Source organism: Girardinichthys multiradiatus, chromosome 13, assembly GCF_021462225.1.
Source record: "Girardinichthys multiradiatus isolate DD_20200921_A chromosome 13, DD_fGirMul_XY1, whole genome shotgun sequence".
In the NCBI taxonomy this organism is placed as follows: Eukaryota; Metazoa; Chordata; class Actinopteri; order Cyprinodontiformes; family Goodeidae; genus Girardinichthys; species Girardinichthys multiradiatus.
In genome coordinates, this window is record NC_061806.1 from 41,481,761 (window position 1) to 41,497,791 (window position 16,031).

The 16,031-nt window shown below is 40.6% G+C and overlaps 1 protein-coding gene across 5 annotated transcripts in view; it reads right to left on the minus strand.

Moving 5' to 3' along the window:
- Window positions 1–16,031, minus strand: part of rnf19b (ring finger protein 19B) — a 50,074-nt gene that overhangs the window by 19,987 nt on the left and 14,056 nt on the right. For 2 of the 5 annotated variants that reach the window (XM_047383949.1, XM_047383945.1), the window contains exon 2: window positions 932–2,101. In XM_047383949.1, coding sequence (XP_047239905.1) covers window positions 932–1,569 — 638 coding nt within the window. In that variant the 5' untranslated portion in view covers window positions 1,570–2,101. Of the gene's footprint in view, window positions 1–931; window positions 3,455–8,440; window positions 8,502–8,593; window positions 8,667–16,031 lie in introns of those variants that run through there. The other 3 variants (XM_047383947.1, XM_047383948.1, XM_047383946.1) reach the window with 3 other exon arrangements.

The window sequence follows — 16,031 nt, forward strand, 5'->3', positions numbered from 1 at the left end:
TTCAGCTGGTGTCAAATAAAACAACGTTTCATGATCACATCCTCAGAAAGCAGACATGAAATGAGATTTTTCCAGCTCCCACATAGATTCCGTGGCTTTCCCCTGTTACTCTACCTGTGCTTTTTAGCCAAAACCAAAGCAGAAGAATATCACAGCCTGAAACACAAAGACAATGAATCACTCCTGCTTTTTATGATCAAACAAACGCCTCTCATTTGTTCCAGAAACTGAGCTGCTCAGCCTCTGACTCTCTCCGACCACAGAAGCAGCTCGCAGCTCTCTAACCCACTTACTGCCTCTCAGATTTTCACTCGTTTTTATCTGATCGAGCTGCAGCTCCTGTTCAGACTTGTAAAGATCTGTCACAAATAAATGCTTCAGGGTTTGCTTCAGCAGCAGCCGGGGATGGCAGTTTAATATCTGTTTCTAACAAAAACTTCCTGGTTTTCAGTCATTGCACCAACTGACTTCCTTTAAAGAAATGAAAGATAAGAGTCAAAGTGACATTTTATTTACGTAAGCTTCACTGTAAGTCTGATTACATCACAGAGGAAACAAGAAGTTAACCTCTAAGGTGGCTCAAATGAACCCCAACTAAAAATCTTACTTGAAAATTTTAATATTTTATTTCTACAGTAGCTGCTTTAATATTTGTTTCTGACTGTTACTGACTATTGTTTGATTTGTTTTGTTCTTTTGACTTTTGTCTTCACAATCTCTAAATTTAAGTTATCATTTGACTCTCGTTTTGCTGATTCCTTCTGATTTCTAGATTTGTCTCCTTTTCTCCTTCCTACTTGCCTAAATAGCTTCAGGTTTGGCTCATTTGTGGGTCAGAACACATGGTCAGAATACAAACAAACACAAAGCGTGGGTGAATTGTGCTGAAGGAAGCGGATTGCTAAATATGGCGTAATGGACTGTTACCTACCCGCAATCAGGCGCCGGGCACCATCGGCAGTCCGGGTCAGAGGCGAGGCACCTCCTCAGCAGGAACTCCTCATACTTCTCCAGCAGGGCGGCGTCGTCCAGGATGTCGGCCACCTGCCGCGGGACCAGCCTCTCGGCACACTCGGGGCAGCTGAGCTGGACCCGGCTCTCGGTGATTTCGATCCGGAGGTACTGGCGCAGGCAGCAAAGGCAGGAGCGGTGGCTGCAGCCCAGCAGCTCAGGCAGCTGCTCGGCGGGCTGACGCACCAGGCACAGCGGGCACTCCAGGAGGTTGGGTTCCCCTGAGGCGGCGGCTCCACCAAGGGACGGCTGGCTGAAGGAGAGCGGATCAGAGGGGGTGTTGGAGGCTGTGTCCTTACTGTTTGTGGCCGCTGTGGTGGTCGTGGCAGAGGCTGCGGTGGGTGTTGAACTCAAGGCTGAAGGCAGCACCTGCTGCTGTGCTTGATGATGAGTGGCCCCTCCTCCTTTGGGGGCCCTTCCACTCCGAGAGCCCCGCTTGCTGTGGAAGAGGCTGTGGAAGGAGATACGGCCCTGGCGTTTCCCGGCTGCTCGGCACTTAGGGTTGGGAATAGCACTAACCGATGAGTGAGGTGACTCGGAGCCCTTTTCTGAGCCCATTTTCCTTTGTTACCACTCCTTAAAATACCTAGAAAGAGACACAGCGTGGTATGTTTCCTGGTAAAACTGAAGGAAGGATTTTTTTTTCCTAAACTCTTGGCTCAGACTCTTAAGAAACCTCCTCCTCTTGCTTTCATGAGAAACCAAACATTATCAGGAAAGGCCAAAGAGAGATAACACAAACAGAAATCGAAAGAGGTGACGCAAGTGAGCAGGAAATAAAATCCCCTTCAGCTTCCAGTTTCTCTCAGACTTGTCCGTCTAAAGTTTCACAAAGAAAAAAGAGAGGAGAAAAAAGTATTTTCTTCTCTGAGGCAGATGATGAAGTAAAACACTGTTTCACAAAAACAAAGTCAGTTTCAGTCGGTCACTCTTCTACAAAAACACAGAGATTAATAAAAAGCTAAATATCCACAGTTTGATTGCTGTAACTCCTCTGGTTTGGACCGGCTTATTCTCCTCGGCTGAGACCAGAGTGACTGATCCTCTTCCTCTCCTGTTGCTGAATGCCGGCCTCTCTGAACGCTCCTCTCTGTCAGGGAGAAAGAGGGCAGGAAGTTAAAGACAAAGAGCATGCTCAGTATGACACACACTTCTCCTCCCTCGCTGCTTCTCTGCCTGGCTCCTCCTCGCTTTCAGTTTGAGGTTTTTTCCGAACTGATTATCCGCCTGCTCTTATTGCATTTAAACACACGGTGTTCTGAGTGCATCCCTGGACGTTAGATGGAAAAGATTCTGCAAGATGAGACGTGTTGAAAGCTCCAGATAAACACATGACATCATCCTCCACTCCACCCAATCATGTCTTCCTGTTAAAACTGGTCTCCCTCTCCTCCATGCTGAGCATCACAAGCTCTTCTTCCACTTCACTTGGCGCTGATACTGCCGTCGCCATGGCAACGCTCACTACAAGCAATCACAACAGCGACTGTGAATTTGCCAGCTAGGTAGAAAACACACAGCATAGTATAAACAGGTTATTGGGGTCAAATATAACCATAATAAATGCACATTTGGCACGTTTAAACCAAGTATGATGTTCACAGAGTCTCAATCACTGGTACATAGTTTCAAACGTAAAAACAAATATGTCAATATAGACTGCTACAATTCTCAGAGATTTCTCTGTACTCAGGAATAAGGAGGACTGTAATTACCAGAAAACAAAGAGTTGCTTCACAAAATATAACTATTAAAGTGCCTTAAAGTGCCTGTGACATCAAATTTTCATGATAAATCTAATTACATTTATAGAAAGGAAACCTTTATAAAATATTTCAAAAGTAAATCCATTCTGCTGAAATGAACAGTTGCTGAGCATAAATTTGACTAAAATGGTATTTCCAGACTACTTTTTTGTGCTCCTTTATAACGTAGAAGGGGAACCCCGGCAGTAAACTGACTGCTGCTACAACAGCAGCAGCATAATCTGATGTTTCTTTAGATATATTTCAGTCACTATCAGAAAGACACAGCAGAGTGAGGAGAAAGTCAGCTGTCATCAGATCAGAGCGCCAACGCTGCGGCGTGCAGACAGCCATCTGATTCCACCAGAGTCTATTGTTGCTGGATGCCGAAGCACGGCTGGAGACAATCTGCATGAATCATACCGGACCACCAGGAAACAGAACCAGCACAACATCCAAATTATCAAAATAAGACGGACTAGATATTCATATATACATGTGTACATATTAGCAACTGTTTACCCACGGAGCCTCAATCCATTTAGCAACAGCAGCAACAACCTTTTCTTTGGAAATCTTTTCCCATCAGATGCTCTGAACAGCGTGGCTACAGTATCTGCTTCAACATCCTCCTTCATCTGTCAGATTTCCTGACCTCTGACATCATTTCTCAGGTGAATTCAGAGGTTTCTTGTTTGAAGTAGTTTGGTGAGAAGTCTTGCAATCACACCTGGCTGTGCTTGGTGGGACCAGCCCATCTGTTCCTCAGTTTTCCAGCTCTGATCCAGGCAGCTCTGATCCTCTTCACTTCAGGAAAGTAGTGCAGACGGCTGCTGTCGTAGTGTTGCTGCCACCACCAACAATGCACTGTTTTACTATATTGATGCTGTTTTTAACACAACGTGGATTCTACCTGAACAGTTTATCATTGACGCTCACAAAATGAATGACCAAAGGCTTCCCCTTTGACGTCATTTCAGGACGATTTTTAACTTGCAAAATTTAACATTGAAATATGCTTTTTTTGTGTAACAATTGTATTTTTTCACATCTTTAATCCTTATATCATGTCAATTACTGCCCAATTCCTTCAATAATCAGATGTTTTCTGTCAATTTCTGCATTTGTGGGAAAAGCGTGTTACAGGCACTTTAAGCATATATTCATCTGCCAACAAAGTATATTAAAAATAAATATTCACTCTTAACCAAACACGTATAAGATGTAACAAACTTCCAAAACACACACAGGCAGACCTGTGAAGATGTATAAGTTCATTTTACTAAAATGTAAATTTAAAAATATATATATTTAGATTCAGAAATATGGAGGACTGACAATGTCATAATTCTATATAAGTAAGGCTCAAAAGTACAGTTACATCAGCAGTGCACATTTATATATATATATATATATATATTATATTCTTTTAAAATAGATGTTTAATTTTAGGCTTCTCCATTTTCAACTTACGGAGATCCAGTCAATGTTATGGATGTTTAATTGTTTGGGATAGGAACTGTATCCCACAAGATATGAAACATAATTGATAAAATATTTCAGCCTACTTTTTAAACTTTTGTATATGTTCCTGCTTCATTGTACAAATAAAAGATGTTGTTTTTAGGTGTGTGGTAGTAGAGAAGCACCCAATGTAGTAATAGAAGCGGCTAAAAACTGCAAGTTAAGCTAGCCAGGAGCGCTGTGACATCAGAATTATGGCCAATAATCAATCAGTGATGCAGTGTGGCTTAGTTTTTTACTACATAAAGATCCTTGGATTTTATGAAGGTATATTTATGTTTGAGAGAATACAAATAGGCACCATTCATTGAATTAACAACATATTTATATCAGCAACAGAAAAATAACCATTTTCAGTTCTTGGCACCACTTTACCTTTGAACCCTAATCAGCCAACAGTTGGTGTTATTCTCATAGTTATATTTCAATAAACTCAACCTTTTGAGCTATTTATATATTTTGGTATTTCTTTTATTTCGGCAGTGTCAGTCTTCCATACAGAAACATCTAATTGCTATCTAACATATAGAAATACCAAGCTTCACTTCTAAAAATATACAAACCCCATGAACAAAAATACAATTTACAACTCTACATACAAAACACACCCTCCAAGTACACACCTCCCTATGTATTCACTTATGAGTGTACGAAACACACACACAGACTCATAAAGTATTTCAAAATGGACACAATGCACACAAAAGGCTGCATTACACATCCACAAAAATTCACTTGCATACAAATAAGATTTAATGTGCATAAACACGTTACACACCACAACAGACAAAGCACTATACAATGTGCACACACAGAGTTGTGAATGAACACTTACAAGTGAAAAGTAATAATTATTTTAACACAAAACACACATGCTAATTATGTTCTCACTTCAATTACAGACTGTGTAAATGTTTCTATTCTGGAACAGAGGCCCACAGCAGCAACTCTGCTCAACTTTGTCTTTCATTGGATCTCCAAAGTTAAAGTTAAAAAGAAAGTTAGAGTAAAGGAGGAATGTCAGGAACTTATCATTTTAACTCTGTCTACCGCAGGAAACATACTAACCGCTCAGAACCACTCTGCACAAACATAAATACTGATCATACTGTTTCCAGTTTTACATTTGATAGTATTATGGATTTTCAGTTGCATGAATGTGAGTAATGTGTACCTGAGACGTTTTTACTGATTAAAAAGAAGAAACTGTTCAGGTTTGTGTTATAACAGAAAATAAAATCAGAGCACAACTGAGTTAAGTAGACCAACACACTCACTCAGCAGTGCAGAGGTTTTCTGGTTTCTCCTCCGCGACCCAACAAACAACAGACCAAGCCTCTGTGATTGACTTAACGTTCACAAATCTGATTACAGAGAGTCATCTAAAGGCCTCTCTCTCTTTCACACACAGAATAATGCTGACCCCGTAAACGTCAGACGATTCGTGTGATTACGATGTCTGCCTCTATGTGGGGAGTGTGAGGAGGGGGATTCATGGTTGTGACGCACAGCAAAACATTGATAATCTTTGAATTTGAATTGAATAAGGCAACCAGCCTGGGAGCAGCCGACAGGCTGAGCTGAGTCCAGGTCAGAAAAACAAATCTCACAACAGAACGGAAAATATGCTAAAGATCTGTTCATGAAGCTCTGCTGATCTTCACTTTTTAAATCTTCATTTATCATTTCCGTTTAGTTTTAGAGCAAGTTGATGTTAGATTTTAAACTGTCCTATGTCCACCGCCATCTAGTGGTCAAATTATGAACTTCAACAACATTAAACAGGAATGCATGCAGAAGATTTATACTATCAGTCATGTTTGGACTTTGTCATCCAAAGGCTTCTCCTTAGTTTTATTACTTCCTACATTGTAGAAACATAGTGGAGACATTAAAACATGGAAGCAACAGTAGATAGAATCATGTAGCAAACATAATAATATTTTGTATTTTATACTTCAAAATAGCCCCACTTTGCTTTGATTCGTGCTTCGCTCCCTCTCGGCATTCATGAGCTTTATGAAGTGGTCGCCTGAAATGGTTTTCCAACAGTCCTGAAAAAATAAAATACAGACAAACCACTGGAAGAGAAGGCTGTCCAAACCTTTGACCGGTCGTGTACATCGCATTAAATCTTACTGATTGATGAGAACCCGTCCTGTAACTATCCTTCTAGGTATAGATACTGCACAAGAATACCCAAGTAAAGTAAGACATGTTTCAACATGCCAGAAACACCCAGCAGATTGTGGATATTTGAAGCTGTTCCTGGAAAAATAAACCCAAACTACAAACACAGGATAATCTAAGGTCAGGGAAAAATTGTTGTCATTTCTTGGTATTTTAACCTTTCAAAGCAAATATGAATATATGGAAGATGGATTAAAACATGAATGGATGGATGGATGGATGGAGTCTCCTTTTGCTACTCTGATCTTGAACCAAGACATTTTTACATCTGTTACTGAACATCAGCTTAGAACTGTGGCTGCTTATTTGGTCACTAAGATGTAAAATAAACTAACAAATAAACACATTAAATTGTGATCAGACAATTTCTCAATCACTGTGTTGATTGGGGCACTTTAATATCTTCAACCCCTCTTTGTTGCCAGAGTCCACAACAGTGAAAACGAAAGCTTCACTGTGACTTTAACACCTGCAGCTGATTTTATCACCTGTGTTTAAGAGCAATAAGAACACAAGGAAGTAGAATAGCTAAACTCTTTGTCAACGTGGTCATGAGTGCCATAAGATGTGAGATAAAGATGAGCTTTCTCAGAATCCCAACCCACTATAAGAGGAAGGAAGAATATTCAGGTGCATTTTTCCTTCTTAAATCATCCATTAATGGTACCTCTGTGCTTCAGAGGGCCAAACTGGACCCTTTAGACAAGGCAGAGGTTATTTCATGCAGAGCAACATAAAGCATTCAGACCAGGAATAAAACTTAATTCCAGGATTTGACCTCTGTGTATTTATTATGTATTATTTTTTCATAATTGGTTACATTGATTGCCTCCATGTACTAATTTAAATGGGAATATATATTCCTATTTAAATTAGTACATGGAAGCAATCTATTTGGCAGCGATTGTTTGGCTCACTCCAGGGCAGCTGTGGCTACAGTGTAGCTCACCACCGTCAGTGTGTGAATGGGCGGATGACTGAATGCGGTGTAACATGCTTTGGGGTCCTCAGACTAGTTAAAGCCCATTAGTAGTACAGGCCTTTAACCATTAACAAGATATAATCAAATATTTTGCCATAAGAAAAGCAGCAATTTGTAACGTATTATTGTGATAAACTGAAGAATATATTATTCAGTATATATATTTTAACAGACAGGAATATCATATATTGAAAATAATCAGTCAGTCATTTTCTACCGTTTCTTCCATAGTGGGTCGTGGGGAAGCTGGTGTCTATCTCCAGCAGTCTGAGGGTGCGAGGCTGGGTTCACCCTGGACAGGTTGGACTGGACTCTATTGACAACATATTTACTGAAATATATTATCGTGGTGTAAAGGTTGGACTCATCACCCAGCTCCAATGAAAGGAACTGTTAATGCTCCAGCATACCAAGACATTTTAATCAGTTTCGTGGTTCCAACGTTCTGGGAACAGTGTGGGGATGTCACCTTCCTCTCTCAACATAACAGCCCACCAGTGAACAAAGCAGGGTCCAAAAAGACATCATCCTGACGTCCACCCAGCTGAAGACGTGTAGGATGAATTAGACACACTCCTAAACCTTGAGTAAAGCCTTCCAAGAAGAGCTGAAGCTGACACACATCATATTATCATCATATTTAGTCACTAAAACACAGAAAATCTGATGCAGTATTTCTTCTGAACCGATGGGATGAAATCCCCCATTTCCTCCTCTTTTAGTTTAATGAAACTTGATGCATCTGAGAAATCTAAGTTTAATTATGAGCCACAATCACAGTGGGTCTTTACGTGGGCTGAAAAACTGATGAGGAATAAAAGTCAAAAATAACAATAAACAAGAAATGCTCAAATGTCTGTTTTTAACAGCAATGCACCTCAAAGCAACATCTAGCAACACATTATGGTGACCTGTTGACCTGTCACCTTGTTTTCCACTTTTTTTTAAAATTTAGATTAACCTAAGGTTTAAGAGCTGAACTACCTACATTTATCAGATGCTTTTATCAGATGTCGGCTCTGTGATGTGGCTTCATGATGATCAAACACCTGAAGATGAAGAAGCAGATCATTATCTCTGAAGAGAAACTCGCTGGGAACGTTCTGGGTCTGTTTTTAGAGACAGCAGAGGCGAAACTCACCGAGCTTCCCAGCTTCTCTGAACACGTTGCAGCAAAGCCCGGATACTGGCCCAGATCTCTTTCTGCTGCTCTTCTTAGTCACATAAACACAGTGCAAGAAAGACTGAAAATATTATCTGCTTTACTCCTATTTGAAGATGAATAAGAGTTAAAATGGGACTTTCATCCCACAATAATAAAGCTACTCTGTGACTCTTTAATGTAAGCCGAGCTGTTTATGCAAGTTATTCCCATGTTTTAGTTCTAATCATGAATAAAAATTAAAAAAGCTCATATCTTGTTAAAGTGTTATCAAATATACACTGCTCAAAAAAATAAAGGGAATCCTCAAATAACACATCCTAGATCTGAATGAATGAAATATTCTCATTGAATACTTTGTTCTGTACAAAGTTAAATGTTCTGACAACAAAATCACACAAAAATCATGAATGGAAATCAAATTTATTAACCAATGGAGGCCTGGATTTGGAGTCATACACAAAATTAAAGTATAAAAACACACTAGAGGCTGATCCAACTTTGATGTAATGTCCTTAAAACAAGTCAAAATGAGGCTCAGTATTGTGTGTGACCTCCACGTGTCTTTATGACCTCCCTACAACACCTGGAGATGCTCCTGATGAGACGGTGGATGGTCTCCTGAGGGATCTCCTCCCACACCTGGACTAAAGCATCCACCAACTCCTGGACAGTCTGTGGTGCAACGTGACGTTGGTGGATGGATGGAGACATGATGTCCCAGAAGTGCTCAATCAGATTCAGGTCTGGGGAACGGGCGGGCCAGTCCATAGCTTCAATGTCTTCATCTTGCAGGAACTGCTGACACACTCCAGCCACATGAGGTCTAGCATTGTCCTGCATTAGGAGGAACCCAGGACCAACCGCACCAGCATATGGTCTCACAAGGGGTCTGAGGATCTCATCTCGGTACCTAATGTCAGTCAGGCTACCTCTGGTGAGCTCATGGAGAAAGAAATGCCACCCCATACCATTACTGACCCACTGCCAAACCAGTCATGCTGAAGGATGTTGCAGGCAGCAGATCTCTCTCCACGGTGTCTCCAGACTCTATCACGTCTGTCACATGTGCTCAGTGGGAACCTGCTTTCATCTGTGAAGACCACAGGGCACCAGTGGTGAATTTGCCAATCCTGGTGTTCTCTGGCTAATGCCAAGCGTCCTGCACGGTGTTGGGCTGTGAGCACAACCTCCATTTGTGGACGTCGGGCCCTCATACCATCCTCATGGAGTCGGTTTCTAACCGTTTGTGCAGACACATGCACATTTGTGGCCTGCTGGAGATCATTTTGCAGGGCTCCGGCAGTGCTCCTTCTGTTCCTCCTTGCACAAAGACGGAGGTAGTGGTCCTGCTGCTGGGTTGTTGCCCTCCTACGGCCTCCTCCACGTCTTCTGGTGTACTGGCCTGTCTCCTGGTAGCACCTCCAGGTTCTGGACACTACGCTGACAGACACAGCAAACCTTCTTGCCACAGCTTGCATTGATGTGCCATCCTGGATGAGCTGCACTACCTGAGCCACTTGTGTGGGTTGTAGAGTCCGTCTCATGCTACCACGAGTGTGAAAGCACCACCAACATTCAAAAGAGACCAAAACATCAGCCAGAAAGCATCGGTACTGAGAAGTGGTCTCTGGTCCCCACCTGCAGAACCACTCCTTTATTGAGTGTCTTGATAATCACCAAAGATTTCCTCCTGTTGTCTTTTTCATTTGAACAACAAGATGTGAAATTAATTGTCAATCAGTGTTGCTTCCTAAGTGGACAGTTTGATTTCACAGAAGTTTGACTAACTTGGAGTTATATTGTGTTGTTTAAGTGGTCCCTTTATTTTTTTGAGCTGTGTATATTTTTCAACCTGGTGAAACATGATCATTTTATTAGAAGATTTTTAGCTCATTGAAGCGTTTTGCACCAGAGGAGACTTTCATTTTAGCAGCCAAATGTCTGATATTGTGCATCATATACATTAAATAGGCTGCACACAGTTTTAAACTTTAAAATTCACACCTTAGAGTGGTGTGAAAAGGAATTTATCCCCTTATAGATTTCTTCAGTTTTTCCTTTTTTGTGACATTTTTAGATCCTCAAACAAATATGAATCTCAGATAAACTGAGTAAAAACAAGCAGCAGTTTTTATTTTAGGATTTTATTTGTTCTCCAACCCAACTTGGCCCCATATGAAAGCATGACTGCCCCCCTGGTTTATTCATGAAGTAATGTAATTAACTATATTTAGTGTTCAATTTCACGAGGGGCTGCTAGACCAACTAATCAACCATCCAATGTCAGCTTCTTATGCTTTTGCTTCTGTATAAAACTGCAGAAATGGAAAAAGGTACAATATTCTGCACAATAAGCAGTTCTGAAGACGTAAACTTCGGCATATGAAGCACATTTTTGTGTGAATCCTCCTCCAGGCCTCATACTCAGCATGCTTTCAGAGATAATTCAAAGTGTTTTTAGCTCAGGGACGATTTAAAATGTGACATCTGGTGTTTAGAAATATATCAGCTGTTCACCTTCAGATCACGAAGGTCTGCTGATGTGATTGGCTCGTTCCCCAAAGGGGACATGTGGATTAACTTTGATGAATAATATTAGAAAATATGATGATATCAGCTGCAATATCTGCCTATTTTCTTCTGTCCTCTCATCCTCCTGTGCTTCGATTACTCTGTGACCTTTGGCCTTCTGCGTAATGTCATCAGTGTCCGGTGTGAGCATCAGTTATTTAATTCCAAACAGTCCTTGCTGATATGAATATTGCACACCCTGATATTGCCATGACGATAAATTGGCGATATATTGAGCAGGGTTAGAATAAATTTCAGGAGAGCAGGAGATAGTGAGCATGTTCATTATTTGGCAGATGGAGCTGAACAGTCTCAGAGAACATGAGTTGCTACCTCACTCTTCTCCTCCTACTCCACTGCTGTTCCCAAACATGCAGCTTCAGCTCTGCAGACTTTCTGTCCTGCTAAAATCTCTTCCTCTGCACACACTCTTCCACATTTTATTTACTCCAACTTATATTAGCCTGTTTTCTCTTTCCTGGTCTTTGATCACCTAGGAGGCATCTGCAGCTGCTTTCAGATGTATGGATAACATGCAGGTAAAAAGTACTCCATGCCATCCTTACTAATTGGACGATAACAGCAGTGAGTTCACTGAAAAGGCTGGAACAGATAATAATCTTCCATTTTTGATGGTTCAGTGCAGAGCAAAGTGGATGTAAGTCTCAAAACCCTCCACTGCTCAGATCAGGATCTTCACCCACTGGAAAACTGTTCTTCTTCAGATCGTCGTATGGTCTGACCACAAATGTGCCAAATAAAAGCAAACAGACAGAAAAGCAGAACAGAAACATCAACACAGAACTTTTAAACTGTGAATGGCTCCTGGGATAAATGCCACCACTTCATGCTGGATCTGGCTGCTCATGCTCAGTCAAACCGCAACTGTTTTACTGTGGCTTGCAAAAGTATTCATACCCCATGAACCGTTTCACACTGTTATCTCGTTACAACCACAAATGTATTTTATTGGGTTTTTATGTGATAGACTGATTAAAAGCATAATTAGTATTATGAAAAAAGAATGTATGAGTCACAGATAAAAATTTATTTGGGCTCTGATGCGCCCAAATAAATCTGATGCAGGCTTCAGAAGTCACCAAACTAAGTCCATCTGTGAGCCGTTTAATCTTGGACTAAATGAGCTTTAAACATCTGGAGTTCTGTTCAATCCATCATCCAAAAATGAAAAGAGGCAAACCTACCAAAACATGGCCGTCCACATAAACTGAAAGGCTGGGGAAGGAGAGCATTAACCAGAGAAGCAGACAAGAGGCCCATGGAAACTCTGGAGGAGCTGCGGAAACTTACAGCTCAGTTGGAAGAATCTGTCCACAGGACAACTCTGTTGAACCATTTGTTCGCTTCTATACCTCCCACTGTCATCTGCTACTATATACCCCAGTATGGTCTGCAACCACAACTCCCAGCAGGAATTGCAGCTGATAGGAAGGGGCGTCACAGCTCTGATGTCACAGTGGGCTATATAAGGACACAGGACACGCCCCACGTCTGGGGGCTACATTGAAGTTCACCACTATCAGTGTGCGAATTGGAGCATGAATGGGTGAATGACTGATTGACTGATTGTAGTGAAAAGCTGACTGTATAAAGCACTACACAAATGCGGACCATTTACCATTTACCAAACATATGGCAGAGATACTATGGATGGTTTAGCTGAAAGTTATTTAGACTTTGATTTGCTGTGTGTGAATCAGACGAACAAATCACCGATTTCTGGCTAAATCTTAATTTCTTATTCTTCTGTAGATCATAAGGATCCCAGCTGATATTTTCCACTTCTTACACTTTCAGCCCAAAACTAGCAATGAGAGCCGTCTTTAATGATTTGCCTCTGAGGGGGACATGCCCGAGCAGCACAACTTCTTCATAGTGACATCATGGCCCAGATCCAAGTTCATGTTGGGTTTTCTGAGTCAGAGACAAACAGGAGGTCAGATAAACAGGAAATACAGAAAGGGAGAAGCTGCAGGAAAGCTGCACTCAGATCTCCTCAGACAAACTTTTTGGTTTCACACCTTGAATCTAAACTTCAGGATCCTCCATTCTCTTTTGCCGCAGGACACATCCAACCTACATGCTGGAACTGGTTGGACACAATCCCACACACATCAGCACAAGGAGGAAGAGTGTGGTGAGATCCAGAAATTATAATGCGGACAATGAACGTCTGCTTTCAGTTTCTAAAAACCAGAAGATTTGTTCCAACATCAGAGGAAGGAAAAGTGGCAGCCTTTCTTCTGGTTAAGCATCTGATTAAAACGATTTTTTATTCTGCACAGCAAACCCTATTCAAATAAACTCAAGAAAACAAACCAATTAGTCTGTAAAGCCACTCTGTGTTCTTCATAAAGGCAATAATGAGGAATTAAGATGAGCACCAACATCTCCATGAAGCTGAGGATAATCAGGTGTGCTGCTGTGAGAGCTGATTGCTGTTACACAACCAGACCATCCAGCGCCAACCTTGACATGTGTCATCATGTCCACATCAAACACGCAACGAGGTTATCATGACACAAACAGGCACATCAGGCAATGTTTGCATTTAAATAAGCAGCTGTAATGGTTTTAGGGGGAAACAGGAGCCTTAGATCAATGAAGGCAGCAGGATTACATTAATAAAGCAGGAAAATGCTCAGTTTAACTGGAAAAAAAACACAAACTGAAGTCAAAGATCTGATTTTCCATCACAGTTGAGAGAAAATTCACATAAATATCAGCAGCTGTTAGAGGAAGCTTCTCCTTTCAGGTATATTGTTTGAATATATAAGTCAACATAACTTATATATAACAGCTAAATAAATAGTTGGATTTTCCATTAAATACATATAGTTATAGTTATAGAACTACTTTTAATTTTGAGTCAGATTTCTGTAAAATGAATGCCTATAATTTTACACCAAAACCAGTAAAATACCTCAACTCAGCACAGCAGCAGTTTTCAAGAAAAAATAAATGACATCTTTGTATCTTCTTTATATATTGGATAACTGAGCTTTTACAGCATCCAAGTTCATCCCAAAACTATTCACCATTTTCATTTTATCAACATGTTTCCCCAGATTTATATTAACATTTAGGAGTGGCCTGTAGAGAATCTGTGGAAGGAGCTACTGATTAGGGTGATGGCAAGGAGGCCTTGAAACTTCGGGATTGATTAGAGCGACATGACTTAAATTAAATTCAATTCAGTTTATTTATATAGCGCCAATTCACAACACATGTCATCTCAAGGCTCTTCACAGAGCTAAATTCCCATAAATCCATGCTCTTTATTTACAGGTTGCAAAATACTTTTGACTGGAGTGGAGGTTCACCTTCCAGCAGGGCAAAGAACCTAAACATCCAGTCATAACTACAATGAAATTCAATTCAATTCAGTTTTATTTATATAGCGCCAATTTACAACACATGTTGTCTCAAGGTTCTTCACAACAGTCAGGTTCATACATTCCTATTAATCGTAATCATTGAACAGTTCAGTCAGATTCAGTTATTTATTCAAATTGGATAAAAAGTTTTTCTATCTAAGGAAACCCAGCAGATTGCATCCAGTCAGTGACTTGCAGCATTCACTCCTCCTGGATGAGCATGTAGAGACAGTGGACAGTCACTGACGTTGACTTTGCAGCAATCCCTCATACTGAGCATGCATGTAGCGACAGTGGAGAGGAAAAACTCCCTTTTAACAGGAAGAAACCTCCAGCAGAACCAGAACCAGGCTCAGTGTGAGCGGCCATCTGCCACGACCGACTGGGGGTTTGATAGAACAGAGCAGAAAGTTAAATATAGGCTTAATTTGTTCACTAAAGGTTTTTCCATTAAATTTTACAGCTGTTAAAAGTTGCATTTTTAAGGAAAACATGTATGCGACCTATGTCAACTGAAAATACAGGGGGAAAAAGATCAACTCTAAAATAAAAGAGAAATCGTTTCCCCAAATGATTATGTACACACAGTGACAGGTTGAGCTTTAATTGCAAGATTATCTACGAGATTAAATGCGAGATTATCTATGTGAGGCCATTGCTTATTTGCCTTACAGATATGCCCATCAGTTGGGGAACAAGTTCAGATGAATGTTAATTAAATTTGGAGGAAAACCAATAGTTTGAGTAAAAATGAACTCATACATTTTTTCATTAGTCCTATTCTTCTTTAGCAAGATTAGCTGCGCTTTAACTGTACACCTGTAACATTCTGGCCAGTTTACTCTGAATTCAGTTTAAGACGTGAAACCTAAACAGAAACTTTTAAATTTCCAATAGTGCCAAACTTTAGAATCACGTTTCCTTACAGATGTGTTGTTAGGTTAAAGTGTTCACACGAAGATAAAAAAGGCATTCAGGAACAAATGCAGCTTAATTTTCAGTTCACTGAGTAAATGTTTTCCTCCTGTTCTGTTTCTGCATAAGTGATTATTCAGTCCCATCAATAACCTGCCTTTCCTCAGAACTTCAGTGACGTTTATAGTCGTTCCTAATTCCCACTAAAGCTGCCAGCTTTCAGTTTTCCTTCTTGCTGGCCTCTGGCTCCAAACATTGCTTTTTGTTTTACTTCAGTATTAAAAACTGAGGCTGCTTCACTGTTTCTGTACAGAAGACGAACTGGGGAGTCGAGCAGTATATATGTGGAGCATCATATGAATTAACTGTAAACTCTTCTGTTTTTCAAGCAAATATTGCTTTGTATTCACTCTGCTCTTTCACCAATCAGGATTATTCTGCTCAGCTTTTAACAGAACAACTTATCAGAGCGTCAGCTAAAAGCCCAAACAGACTGATTACATTGTTTTGTTTCTGCTCGAGCAGATCCG